The sequence below is a fragment of the Lissotriton helveticus genome, chromosome 1_1, assembly GCF_964261635.1.
Source record: "Lissotriton helveticus chromosome 1_1, aLisHel1.1, whole genome shotgun sequence".
In the NCBI taxonomy this organism is placed as follows: domain Eukaryota; kingdom Metazoa; phylum Chordata; class Amphibia; order Caudata; family Salamandridae; genus Lissotriton; species Lissotriton helveticus.
Window position 1 is genome coordinate 1,180,709,749 of NC_136057.1, and position 14,717 is coordinate 1,180,724,465.

General features: G+C 45.8%; 1 protein-coding gene across 6 annotated transcripts in view; it reads right to left on the reverse strand.

The window, feature by feature from the left end:
• The window catches only part of PHTF2 (putative homeodomain transcription factor 2), a 488,580-nt gene that overhangs the window by 212,578 nt on the left and 261,285 nt on the right, over window positions 1–14,717 (reverse strand). For all 6 annotated transcript variants that reach the window (XM_078679193.1, XM_078679174.1, XM_078679164.1 and 3 more), the window contains one exon: window positions 2,955–3,011. In XM_078679193.1, coding sequence (XP_078535319.1) covers window positions 2,955–3,011 — 57 coding nt within the window. The remainder of the gene's footprint in view (window positions 1–2,954; window positions 3,012–14,717) is intronic.

The following is a 14,717-nucleotide window of genomic DNA, read 5'->3' on the forward strand; positions in this document are numbered from 1 at the left end:
GGAGATGCTTGCTGAATGTATGGGAACCGAACGATTACTCCGTACCGCAGATTCGATGGGTGACCTTGGGCAATATGGTCGCCAAAAGAGACATTGCGCAGCTGTGGGGCGCTCCGGGACCACCCGAGCTTCGGAGATGGAAACAAAACATGGACTGGTGCATGTTCAGGGAAAAGACTGTATATATTTCTCGGGGTACCCCCCGCAAATGGGGGAAGATGTGGACTCAGTGGAACACTTACCGTGGCGATATTTGTACCCCTCCTCTCCCTGACCCAGATGTTGTTCCTCCGTCCCCGTAACCCCGGGTTCCTCCACTTGCTACTGTGTATTGATTACATTTTGCTCCTTCTGCCCCCCCCTCCCCTGCGAAGCCTTTTTTGAATGGAACAAACGCTCACTGGTTGCCCTTCCCGCTCCCACGCCATGTACTGCAACCTTGTTTATATTGCTGTATCTCTTTTTCCTTGTTCCTTGCAAGTTGTTTGTGTTCTTGTTATAAAATTAATAAAAAGTTTCACAAAAAAAAAAAAAAAAATAAAAAAAAAAAAAAAAAAAGAAGTGACCCCATGTCGCGTCCGGTATGGGTTTCCCTATACTCGCCTCCCACTTTTGCTTCAAGGTTGCAAGTGGTTCTAGACCTTCGTGCAACATTCGCGACTGGAGGCAGGTGACCGCCTTAAACGTACCCGCCGCCATTACCACGTATTGGCAGGCCATGGTGGTGCAGGGCTCCGAAGATCCAGTCCTCCAGTGCCCCCGTATCACTGCCGTCACGGCCGCATGCAATAGGAAACTCCCATCGGGGAGGCCAAACTGGTCCTGGAGTACCCTGAAGGGCAATAACTCGCCTTCGGCATATAGATCACCTAGCATGTGAAGGCCCAAGTCCTCCCAGTACAACAACGGAGACCAGTCCCCGCCATGCGGCAACGCCGTCAGTACCCCCAGAGGGAGCTCCGGTGCATACGGGGCGTCACTCCCGCCCTCTTCAGACTCCTATGCCAACATAGACGCAAGGTCTTCTCCTCCAGGGTTAAATCTCTTAATGCAAGCTTCTGTTGCATTATAATATAGGACAGGATATGCCTCTGCATCCCCGCCCCGCGGGACTGCTCCGGACCTCTAAATTCCTTTGCAACATGCTGTGTGAGAATCTGCAGTTGCGCCGCCAAATAATAGAATTCAAAATCAGGAACCGCCATTCCACCCTCCGCCTTAGGTCTCATCAGCGTATTCAGTGCCACTCTACGCCTCCCATGTCCCCATATAAAATCCGTTGTTAGTGTACGCAATTCTTTGAAGACCCGTTGAGGAATCCATATCGGCAGCGTGCGAAAATAGTAAAGCAGCCGAGGCAAAGCCACCATCTTAAGTAGCGCCACCCTGCCCAGCACCGAGAGGGGAAGAGACGCCCAGAAGGCCATACAGCCCTTCAGAGCCCTTACACAGCGCCCTATGTTCCCCTCCAGCATGTCATCAGCACCATGATAGATGCGGACCCCCAAATAAGTGTAACATGACCGTTCCCAATATGATGTCCACGGTCAGGCGAGGCCGGGGCATGTCAACCTGCAGCGGAAAAATGCACGTTTTGCCCCAGTTAACCTTAAGGCCAGACAGCTTCCCAAAGTTCATCAGCATTGCAACCGCTCCCTCCAATGCCGTCGCCGTGTCCTCCAAGAATAGCAGCAGGTCGTCCGCATATAATGAAATGTAATGCGGGGTCTCGCCGCATACAAGTCCGCCATACGCCACGCCCGATCTCGCTTGGGCTGCTAGGGGTTCAATCGCCAGCGCGAACAACAAAGGGGAAAGCGAGCATCCCTGCCTTGTCCCTCTTCCCACCGGATACTCCTCACTTGACAAGTTCATGTTCCAAAAGGAAGCAGAACTTCTCTGCAACCTGAGTGGTTTAAAAAATCCCAAAAGCATTTCTAAAACAAAGTCACTGTACACATGCACAATTAGCATCAAATGTACTCAAGAGTAGTGCTTGTGGCAGTTGTCAAGGGTGCTGTGTACTTTTTGCTTTTAACGGTGAGGAACAGTGATTTTAAGGACAAATTGATTCTTAAACTGTGCAATTCTGCAAGAAGACTGATGTAGGTTAAATAAGGGGTTATTTAAAGGGCAGGGTAAAGCCATGTCGGTGTGTCAGAAGGTCTATGGGAGAGAAGATTTAGTCTAAGATTATCACCGTTTTACTCTTCCCTAGGTGTTCCAGTTGCGAAGGCTATGCTTTATATGGCATCTTGTGAAATGAAGAGCAACATTTTTGATGTGCTCTGGTCAGAATTGGTGACTCTGCTGTGTTGGATTTCTGACACAGTATCAGGACTCTTTTGGATTTACTCAAGGACCGATTAACTTTTTGAGCTTATAACTATCAACAACTGGATTTATTATGTTGGAGACAAACTTGTGTACAAATTCAGAGTCCGGTGAAATTAAGTTTGGAGATCCTCAGTTTTATAGGTTTATTTAATCAAGAGTAGATCCTTGTGGACTGAAAGTCCTTGTAGCTGTTCTTCAACTTGGAAATCTGCCTTGTGCTAGGCAACCATCTAAATTGCATTCCTTGATAACAGTTTTTCACAGTCCTAGCCAAGATAAAATTAATCTTTGAGGTAGGAATGTTTTTAAAAGCTTGAGAAACTGAGTGACAAAAGCAGTACTTCGAGTGAACAGATTTCAAAAACCTAATTGTCTGAGCTATATTAAAATTGCAAATGAGCAAGCATCAGTATCTGCTAGCCAGATGCCCATATTCTCGCTGGACAATATCTAACACCTTTTAGAAGCTATAGAATACATTACTTTTCTCACATTTTAAACAAGGTTGTAATATTTTCAACAAATCACAATCTGCAAAACATTAAAAAGTGATAAAATATAGCTTATTCACACAATTACTGGTCTGTAATCAAAATTTTATATAAATACGAAATTACCTTGATTTCTCTTTGCTCTACTGATTTTTCCCATATTTGCTGATCATAGGCTCCAATCTAAAAATACAAAGGCATAACACAATTTAAAAGACAAAATTTCATATATTTCATATACATTTAAAATATTTTCGCTATATGCCAAAAGACAGAGCACTTCGTCTCATATAAAAAAATGTCAGGGTTACCTGTACTGTTATACTTCTCATGGTTTGTCTTTTCTAGGTATACCCTTTTTAGGTTACATCTGTACATCAGGTGCGTAGGAATGACAAATATAGAATGCATGTTTAATGTCACTTTTCAAGGCTGCTTAAATAGATTCATTTTTCAATCTCAGTTGCATTGTCTGTTCTAAAATAATTATTGCTGAGTTGAGAACAAGTGTTTCATTAAAAGGGATAATTTCATTTGTCATTTAGACTTACTGCTCAAAGAGTACAGTTTTCAGGGAGGAGCTTCGCGCGCATCCAAGATGGCCGCATGAGCTTAGGGCTCCCGAGACCCTCGTAGCCCCCCCGAATATATCCTGTCTTTTATCCTGTCTACTGTGTAGTGCTCCTTGCAGAGGAACCGAAGGAGACTCGGAAGCTGAAAACCGCGTTTCGAACGTTCCCTGGAAACCAGAGTTACAGGATCGTAAAGTTTGAGGCCTGCTCCCCTTGGATGACCGGTGATTTAGTTGACACTGTGCCCGAGTGGTAATGCAACAACATCGGCTTTCGCCACCGGAAGTGACTGGCCCAGCCCCGCTACTCCACTTGGTTTCGCTTTCGATTTCGCCTGAAATACGCTCGGGTCCACTCCAGATCATCTGAGACCCTTGCCGGCGATAGTTGTGCCATGCTCTGAGGACGCTGCAGCGGACGGCTGACCTCCGGATTGGAAATCGAAGGAGTTTTGGCTGACTGTTGCGCCAGGCCGATTACTCAATATTACGGAACCACAAAAGGCTAGCATACTATCCTAAAGAATTGACAGCAAGGGGCTTGCTACTGGTCTGCATACAGGGAGTATCGATCACTATTTCCCCGAGCTGAACGGTGAACTTTGGATTGTCCAACAATGGCGACTAAGCCGGAGGGGGATAAACGACAATCGAAAGCAGTTAGAGGGGGAAGGTATACCCAATCTAACAACATGGACCGGTATGCTCAGACGAAAGGGTCGCCGAGTGGACTGGGAAAATCCCAAGAAGGACTGAAAGACACCTCTGTCCTGGAACCGGAGCTGACATTGCAAGATGTTATGGTCGCCAATGATGGGATCAAGTCCTCTCTCAGACAAAAGATGGAGACTCTGGCTCATAAGTTGGACACTGTGTCTATTGAGGTGAATTTGATTCGGGCAGACCTCACGAAGACGAGTGAGAGAGTGAAATCACTGGACATAAAGACTGCTAGTCTTACGAATGATGTCACAGAATTGCAATCAGAAGTTCGGAATTTGGCGGCCTCGAATGACCTGGCTATCCGTAAACTGGAGGATTTTGAAGGGCGAGCCTGGAGAAACAACATGCGTATTATTTGTGTGCCGGAAAAGGCAGAGGGACAGGCTGCGGACCTCTTCGTCGAGGATTTGGTACTTAAGCATCTTCTGCCCAAGAGTCTGAGTAATTTCTTTACTGTTGAAAGAGCGCACAGGATTCCCGGAGGTAGGCCACGTGTCGGTGTACCGCCTCGACCCTTGATAGTGAAAATATTTAATTTCAGAGACAGAGATGCGATCCTCCAGGCCTCCAGATCTGGAGGCCCTTTGAAGTACGAAAACTCGTCCATCAGTTTTTTTCCCGGACTTCATGCAAGCAGTCCAGAAGCAGAGAATGAGCTTCATGGGGGTTAAACGGAAGCTTCGAGACAAGGGACTCAAACGCGCCATGATGTATCCGGCCAAGATGAGAATTGAACACGATGAGAAAGTTTATTTTTTTGACAAGCCGGAAATCGCAGCGGACTGGTTGGACACTTTAACTGCTTAAGAGGAACCTCGCAGACAGAGTGGAGATGAAAGAAGGGGTGCGCAGGAACAAGAATAAGTACTGTTGCCGTGAGAACTCTGGAAAATGGGGGAACGGATTATGGTTCTGCTCTTTACAATAACATGTTATGACACAGTAATCTAGGAGGGTCACTTTCCTCCTCATATTTGGCTTCTTTGTAGTTTAGTTTAGATGTTGGGGCGACAGGCACACTGCGAGTTGGGGTGGCTTGATAGTCGTAAGCAGGGGTGCAGGGTGGGGGGTGGCGTAACCACAAGTTTAATTGGGGGGTGGAGAGGAGTGTTAATTTTTTGTTTTGTTTTTGCGTTTGTGTTTTTCCAAGGCACTGTATTCCAAAATTGCTTATTGATGGTGCAAGGATTGGAGGAGGGTTGGGCCTTTTTTATGTTTTTTGATGGGGGTAGGGGGTTGCGAGTATTAAGTGGGAATATGAATGGCCTGGGGGATAAAATTAAACGCAGCGTGTTCCTACAATTCCTCAAAAGACACTCCCCGGATGTAGTTCTACTTCAGGAGACTCACTTGGTAGGGAATGCCTGTAATGCGATACATAGAAAGGGCTATCGTCTGGTAGCGCATGCCGGATTTACTTTAGGGGTCAAGGGGGTTGGGATCCTCCTTAGAAAATCTCTTCCGTTTGTAGTTGACTCTGTCACCGCAGATGAGAGGGGTCGATATGTAGCGGTATTAGGACGTTGGGAGGGATGCACTCTCTCCTTGGTTTCGATTTATGTCCCCCTGGGTCTGCAACCCACTACCTATGCTGAATTGGGGAAGCTTGTTTTAGATCTTCCCAGAGGGTTGCTGATTCTGGGTGGGGATTTCAATCCTGTAGTCTCTGGCACCATGGACAGGTCTCCGCCCCGTGATATGGGACGGGCACACAGATGGTTTCCTGATTTCCTAGAGGCTCTGGGTTTGATAGATAGCTGGAGATTGTTCCATCCTAATCAGCGACAGAACACCTTCCACTCCGGTGCTCATGGTAGTCTCTCTCACATTGATTATAGTCTAGTACCGGCTGCCCAGGCGTCGTATATTGCTGAAGTAAAACATTTGGCTAGAGGTATTTCGATTCACTCGCCGCTCTGGATTAGATTTGAAATGACCTTGGGTTCTAGTGGTAGGATCGCCCCTATAAATCCCTGGTATTGGCGTAATCCTAAGATTCGCAAGGAACTGTTGAAAGCATTGGAACACTATTTTCAAGAAAATGAGGGTTCGGTTTCCTCGTCGGTCTCGTTGTGGGAGGCCTTTAAGACAGTGATTAGAGGTCAAGCCTTGTCCCTGGTTTCGAGAGTTAAAAAACAGAAAGAGGATGAGGTGGTGAGTGTTGAATCGGACATAGCGAATATTGAAATGGAAATGGAGCAGGAGGTTACACGGGTAACCTCCTGCTCCATTTCCAGCACGGCTAGACTACACGCCTTGCAACTTAAGCAGCTTGAATACAGGACGCTGGTCACTGATAGTGCGAAGGCCCTGAGGCGAGAGCAGCAGGAGCGTTTATATGATGTGGGGGACAAGGCCGGTAAACTGATTGCTTGGTTGGACAGGAGGGATAGAGCAGATCGGGTGGTTCCTGAGATTGAGACTACGGAGGGGAATCGTATAAATGACCCACAAGGGATAGTAGATGGTTTTGCGGACTACTTTTGTAACGTTTACACCTCTGTCTCAGATAGACCGGAGGAAGACTCGTGCCTATTGCGGAGGGATATTCAGCTTCCATGTTTAACTGAGGAGGATCGCGACCTCGTGGATAGTAAGCTTACGGCGGATGAGATTGCCTTGGCGGTGCGCTCTTTGAATTCTGGGAAAGCAATGGGTCCCAATGGTCTTCCGATCGAGTTGTATAAGCTTCGACCGGACAAGATTGCCCCCTATTTGAGAGATATGTTTTTGGAAGCTCGAGAGCGTGCGGTCCTGCCCCTAGATCAGGGAGTGGCTTCGATAGTAGTGATAGCCAAGGAGGGGAAGCAGAGATCCAGTTGTGCTTCGTACAGGCCGACTTAGTTGCTGAACTCAAAACCCAAGATATTGGCTAAAGTGTTGTCCAATAGGTTGATCAAGGTCATTAGTGAACTGGCACATCCCGATCAATCTGGATTTATTCCACATAGGAATACGGCTTTGAACCTCAGGCGATTGCACTGAGTTCTAGCTAGAGTGCATACCTTGCAAGAACCGGTCATACTAGCGTCACTAGATGCGACGATGGCCTTCGATACGGTGGAATGGCCGTATCTGTGGGCTGTTTTGGCAAAATTTGGTTTTGGTCCTGAGTTTGTTAGCTGGGTGCGGCAATTATATACCGAACCTCTTGCCCAAGTTGTTGTGAACAATCGTGTCTCGGCGCCATTTTGTCTTGGGCGGGGCACTAGACAGGGGTATCCGCTGTCGCCCCTTCTGTTCTCGCTGGCTCTAGAGCCTCTGGCGGCTTGGATCCGTTGGGAGCCCTCGATAAAGGGTATTCGTTGGTCCCCACAGTTTGAAGATCGGATCTCCTTATATGCCGATGACATTTTGCTTTATCTGACTTCTCCCAGGAAATCCCTTAACGTTATCTGCGATGTTTTGGCCTCTTATGGTAGGAATTCGGGATTGAAAATAAATTGGACAAAGTCCTATCTTTACGTGTTGTGCGGCGATGTACCCGTCCTGCCCTGTAATTGTCCTATTGTAATCTGCCCCGGTTCCTCTATGCCCTCCAGAACACTCTGGATGTAGTACCAGCTAGTTACTTTCGAGAAGTGGAGGGACTGCAGCGTAGTCTGCTTTGGGAAGGCAGATCACGTATAGCGTTGGCTAAGTTGACGCTCCCACGGTACGATGGAGGAATTGCCTTCCCTGATATTAAAAGATACTACTGGGCATCTCAGTTGGGAGCTATATATCATGGTACTTACAGGTCCAATGCGGATCCGGGTTATACAATGGACAAGTGGCTGCTCCCTGGTGGTAATTATAGCAGAGCGCTGTACACTAGATCTGTAGAGAAAAATTTAACGGGACCGACTAGAGTTGCTGTACCAATATGGCACGATGTTACCTGTTCATTGGGATGGAAAAACCGTTTGACTCTAGCTACCCCTTTACTCGGATCGGATAGGCTGGGCAGGTTATGGAATACGAAGGGTTTTGACAGATGGGCCTTGATAGGGATTACTACGGTAGGCGATGTTTGGGCGAAGGGAAGGATTAAGTCGTATGCGGAATTACAGACTGAATATGAGCTGGGTGGGACGGAATATTTTTTCGCTATGCGCAGGTGCGACATGCATTGAGGTCGATATTCCCCGAGGGGGAGGATATACCAGAGTCGTCCCCATTAGAAGACCGAATACTGGATGGACATCTGCCAGACAGTACCATCTCTCTCATTTATAAAAAATTGATAAATCACAGAGCTGATCTATTAACAGAATTAAGGAATAAGTGGACGCAGGAAGGTATTGAAATAGACGAAGACTGGCAATCCGCAGTTTCTTCCCCTAAGGAAGTTGCGATTCCGGCGAGATTGACACTCGTCCAGTTGAAAATATTGCATAGGGTTTATGTCACTGGTCCATGTCTGATTATAATGGGGTTCACGGAAGATGGCTTGTGTAGGCATGGATGTGGTTAGTTGGGAACGCTTTTTCATATCCTGTGGGAATGTCGATATATGATAGATTACTGGAACATGGTACATTCTGTTATGCAGGAAGTGACGGGTGTCCCGCTGTTGCCGGAAGCTAGGAGATGTCTATTGAATATTTGGGAGCCTACAGACCTAAACGCTACACAAACTCGATGGGTCACTCTTGGGGCCGTGATAGCTAAGCGGAACATTGCACAGCTGTGGGGATCTGCAAGGCCGCCTACGATAGACGGATGGAACGAAAGTATGGATTGGTGTATGTTCCGTGAAAAAACTGTTTGGGATCCTTGGAATCAATACAGAGGAAATATTTGTGTACCACCTGCAACTATCGAATTTGAAATTCCTCTTTCCCCATGACCCTTACATGTGAATCTGCCTGACAATTGTGCTCCGTGCTCCCCTCCCCCCCTCGCCAATATACCTGTACTATAGATTGTATTTGTGAACGACCCTCTTCTGTACTGTGCACTAATGTATCTCTTTGATGCCTTGTTTTAATAAAAAGAATTATAAAAAAAAATAAAAAAAAGAGTACAGTTTAACAGAATGAAGATATATAAAAGTTCATCAGGACGCATTCTGAAAATTGTTTATTTTAAAAGATCAAAAACTGGTCAGAAAATGTTATATAAGTTGGGACCAGGGTGAGATGAAGGAGAGAGGTACTTTGTGCCAGGAGTCTGAGATGAGACAGGTAATGCAGAACAACTTTACCAACTTTTACTGAAGGTTAACGGGAGGCATATTAAGTCTTCACTTTCTAGGGACTTATCAGCCTCCGCTAATATAATGAATAACAATTTTACAGGTGTAAGAGTGTAAACCATCTTTACTTTTGGTACTGAGGTTAGTTTAGTAAGCCAAATATATCTAGGTGGGTTGCTTTCAAGATAAACAGCCAATATGATGGATTTTTTTTTTTAATGTTTACTATACTGGTACACGTTGCAACTACTAATCGGTTTGTCTTGATTATAGTGACAATATAGATTGTGTGCACTAGGATATGACTCTTATTTTAAAGTAAATCTTTAAAATGTATTCATTGTTTGCTAGGTGTTCTTGAGTGTGTCTATCTATCATGAAAGGGGGCTTTGGTTCCACTAACCATCCCAGTGATACTTCACAGATTTGATCATTACCTAAAATACATCTCACTCAAGGACTGTGGGTTGCAGTCCAACTGGCTTTTTGTCCTGGTTTAACACATTGACAAAGCCCTTACTGCTAAGTAGGGTCTACAAAATGCCTGGGCCATCTTCTAATATATCTAGATAACCTTTCAGTGCCATTCAGCTCTTTGCTCTGGGGCCAGCAAGAACTTAAGGATTTGCACCATTTAGGGCTCAGAGAGATGACCGTTAACCAGTTGGGGCAGTTGAGTTACTGTCCCACTAGTCCAGACACTTTCACTCCATCCTATTTAGACTTCCCCATCTATCGGCAAGCACTGTTTGGTGAAAATGCTTCTTCTGATAAGGCGAGAGAACATCAAGCCCCCCAAAAAAGAAAAGAAGATTGGGGACTAATCCACCATGTCTGCATAATAGTCTGGCAGACAAAAAAATGCTAAAAGCACAAAAGTGCAGATTTGTTTTTAGAAGACAACACAAAATTACCTACATGGTCTGGGAGGTTTACACCCCTGTGTGTGAACATTTGTTGTGTTCAGTCTTGTTGTAAATGGTGGTTCAGGACAGCAAATAAATAGATATAAATTGCAGAATTGGAGGAACCTTCTTACATGGGGCAGTCCTAAATAGGGTGTCTCAAAACTTCAACGAAAGAACAGGTCAAGGAAATACATTTCCCCATTAAGGAAAAGTACAAAGTGTACTCAAATGTACTAGAAAGATTATTTTCCCTGCAGCCGTTATCTTGCTATAAAACCAGGGCACATAGGGAGAACTGCCTTTGCTATTAGGCAGCATTCCGTAGATCAGGATAAACAAAGCCCTACAAATAGCTGGTGCTATTACACATTGAAGTAACACCTTACTACTACTAGGAAATGTGTTACTTCATCCTAGACATAAGGGAACCAAATAACAGTGATAAGAAATGCATGACAGAGACCCTTGTTACTGGTGGTAAAATTATTTTAGGGTATACATTTCTTTACTGCTTTTTCCATCCACAAGTATATTGTCTCAGGCGAAGGTACTGATGAAGTTCCTTCTGAGTGGCTACTCTCCCACGACTCTTCGAGGAGATGGTGGGAAGCAGTTCACATTGTTCGAAAACTAGGTTCCTGCAAAAAGGTACAGCACTGTTGACTTAGTGCAGAGAGGAGAGTGATCCACTAAGATGTATGCTGGTGTGGCGATGTTTCCGCAAGCTACTCGTCGTCTTCTGAAAAAAACATAACAATTATGGTTTGACAAAAATTTCTGAATACAATATTGTCACTCAGACGAAAGGAAGGACAAAGCACTGAGGTGATTATACGTCGTTGTTAGACCTGCAATCATTGGCGTGAGTCTCCCTTCCATTTTGACGGATTGCCTCCTCTGTATTGATATTTTTTGCTGGATTTATGCTTTGGGCACCGTGTCACTGCTAATCAGTGCCACAGTGCAAGTGCTCCCTATGTTAAATGTATGTACTAATTGGTTATTCCATGATTGGGTTATTTGATTTATCTGTCAGCCCCTAGTACAGTGCACCATGCGTGCCCAGGGCTTGTAAATCAAATGCTGCTGGTGGGCTTGCAGCACTGGTTGTGCCACCCATAGAAGCAGCTTGTAAAGGCCATTGCAAGGCCTGTGTGCAGACTAGCTCTGCCATGTCGACTTGGCCAAGTGCACCCACTTGCCAGTCCCTAAACCTTCCCTTTGCTTCATAATAGACACTCCTATGGTAGGCCCAATGGCAGGGTGCATTGTAAGTATAAGGTAGGACATGCTCTGATGTGTGTAGCATGTTGTAATAGTGAATTGCAGCCATTTTGGTTTTTCACTATTGAAGGCTACCTGTTCTCATAGGCCAGAATGGGCAGTTCGATTATTACATTCTTATAATCCTAAATGACTCAGGGAACACGGTAGAAATTCGAATTTAGTATGCCTGAACTAAGAATAATAAAATACATCTTTTAGTAAAGTTGGTTTTAATATTCTGTGTTTGAAAATACCACTTTTAGAAAGTTGGTATTTTCTTGCCTAACTATCCAGGACTGTCTCTACCGGGCTGTGTATTCCTTGTCTGGGTTTGTGAGTGACAGGGCTGGTGGATTCCAGAAGACAGGCTGGGGCAGCCCGGTGGTGAATAGAGAGATCTGCATCTAGATGGGAGGGAGGAGTTGCACATGGGACCTGAATAGGACTGGGCCTTCCCTCTACAATGCTGGCTCCACCTCCTGTGGCTTGTCTGATGTCACTGCCCTGCACTGTGAAAGGAGAGGAGGAATCATGTCAACAGAGTGCTCCAGAGCTGTATCGTCTCTCCCCTGTGCTGGCTCCACCTCCTGTGAGGCATCTGATGTCTCTGCCCTGCACAGTGAAAGGAAGAAGAGAGTCATGTAAACAAAGTGCTCAGGAACTGGTTTAAACTAGGCAGAGGCCTCTCTGCCTTCAGAGAAAAAAGGATTTTGGGGTATAAATATTGGGACCCTGATCCCAAGAGATTAGATCACTTCTGGACAAGAAACCTTTCTGCCAAGGAGAAGAACCAAGGAAGCTGCAGGAGTTGTACTGCCCCTCTGCCAGTGTGCTGTTTGCTGGGTTGGCCTGCAGTGGTTGCTTCATTGCCAAGGGAAAGGAGAAGGAACTTTGTAAGTCTTTCATCTACAGAATATTCTCCAAGGGCTTGAACTGTGCTTGCCTCCTACTGAAGTCTCAGGGACAAAAGACTTCACCACCAGCTCCCTCCTGAATTTCCTTGCTGGGAATTCGGACTCCAGTCACTTGCGTGTCGCTGGAAGCGCGGCGCCGGAGAAGCGAGCCATCGCCGCATCTTACTGGGAGCGAGTGTTCATCGAAGCTGCCTGCTGTCGCATCACCGGAGAAGCGTGACGCCATCGTGAGAGTCGCCATTGCATCACCGGAGACGTGTGTCGCAGGGCCTGTCGCGGCTCCAAAATACAGAGTGGTCGTAAGGCTGCCAGGGTCATCACATCGTCATCGCATTGCCACATCAAGGGCGCCATCTTGTCGCATCGCAACCGGATCATCGCATCACATCAAGGCGCCATCTTGCGCCCTCCAACGGGCTCGCAGGCCGAGAATCTACATATCACCTATGCACCGGTAAGGCTCACGATGAGTGCCCTACTCTGCACAAGCATTGGGGCAGGATGCAACTGTTCCCCCGGATCACGGAACCGTCACCTCTCCCCTTTTGCGAGCCTTTTGTTTACTTTGCGTTACGCATCCAGGTACTTTGTTGAGAACTTTGTCGCATTTACCAACAACTTGAACTAAGCAACTTGACTCATCTTTTAAGTAATCTTAAGTGTAGTATTGAGGATTTTTGTTGTTTATGGTCTTGTGGTTAAGTCTATATAAAGAATACTTATTTTTATAAAACCAGTCTTGTGTCCATCTGTAGTGTTTTCACTGTATTACTGTGTATATTCACAAATGCTTAACACACTGTCTCTGAGATAAGCCTGTCTGCTCGTGCCAAGCTACCAAGCGGGTGAGCGGGGATTATCAAGGAGTGTAATCCCCTTACTCTGACTTAGAAGTAAGGGTCCCTATTTGGACAAAGGTGAATACCATTGCCAACTAGAGACCCCCAGATCTAACAGTCGTCTTGGCGATAATGCAATAAAACAAGCATAAGGTAGACGAAATGTATCACTACAGGTGTGAAAAAAACTCATGAACATGCAGACAGTCTTTTCTAAATTGGAGGGTAAGTGTAAGTCTTAACACAAAACATGATGTCCCTTCACACCCAACTGTTAGACGCGTCAACCTTAAGGTGGACTTCCCACAAACTTTTTCTCTCCCGCTTGCATTTTTGCTTATCTAGTTTTTAGCTGGCCTTAGAAGTCTGCGCACTTTACCACTGCTAACTAGTGCTACAATGCTTGTGCTCTCCCTCCTAAACATGATAACATTGGCTTACGCCCAATTTGCATATTTAATTTACTTGGAAGTCCCTAGTAAAATGGTGCTACATGTGTACAGGACCTGTACATTAAATGTTACTAGTAGGCCTGCAGCACAGATTGTGACACCCACTAAAGTAGCCCTTTAAACATGTCTCAGGCCTGCCAGTGCAGCATGTGTGTTCAGTTTTAAACTGCCATTTCGACCTGACAAAGTATACCTTTTGGCAGGCTCAAACCTTCCTTTTTAATACATATAAGTCACCCCTGGGATATGGTGTGCATTTGAAAAGTGGACATGTACCATTAAGGTTTACATATCGTGGTAGTGAAAAACTCCTAAATTTGTTTTTCATTACTGCAAGGCCTAACTCGCCCATAGGACAATATTGGAGTTAACTTATTAACTTTTATAAGTATAATTTCCTGATGGAAGTAAGAAACTAGTTCATGTTTGGTGTTTCTGGAATCCTAATTTAAAATCCTAACTTATAGTGAAGTCGGATTTTAAATTAGTTTTGAAAATGCCACTTTTAGAAAGTTGGCATTTTCCTGCCTTAGCCATTTAGTGCCTGTAGCCTGTCTCTGGTCACATGACTGGGTGCAGCTGACAGTTGGACTTCGTGTTTTCTTCCCCGACAGCCACATAAAATAGAGCGCTTAAGTGTGCCTGGATGGGCCATCAGTGGCAGGATGGGAGGGAGGGAAGAGCTGGGCACAGTCCCACTTACACTTGAATAGGCTGTGTCCTGCCTCCATACAAATGGATGCATACCCCCCCCCCCCCCCCCCCCCCCCCCCGGGGTTAGTCAGGAGCCATGACAGGGTTTGCAGGATGCCTGAGGATTTCAAACAGAAACCTCTAGAAGCTTCTTCCCCACTTCAAAGGTATATATATTGAATGTCACACCACTTCTGGACTTGTCGATGCTCTGCCAGGAAGGAGTGCTGTGCTACTGTTCAGTGGGCTTAACGGGGTCCCTGTACCGGCTCACGCTACATCGAGGTCGGCCTGAGCTTGTCACTTTGTCCTTGTCTGGTGCGACCAGATATCCACAGTTGGCG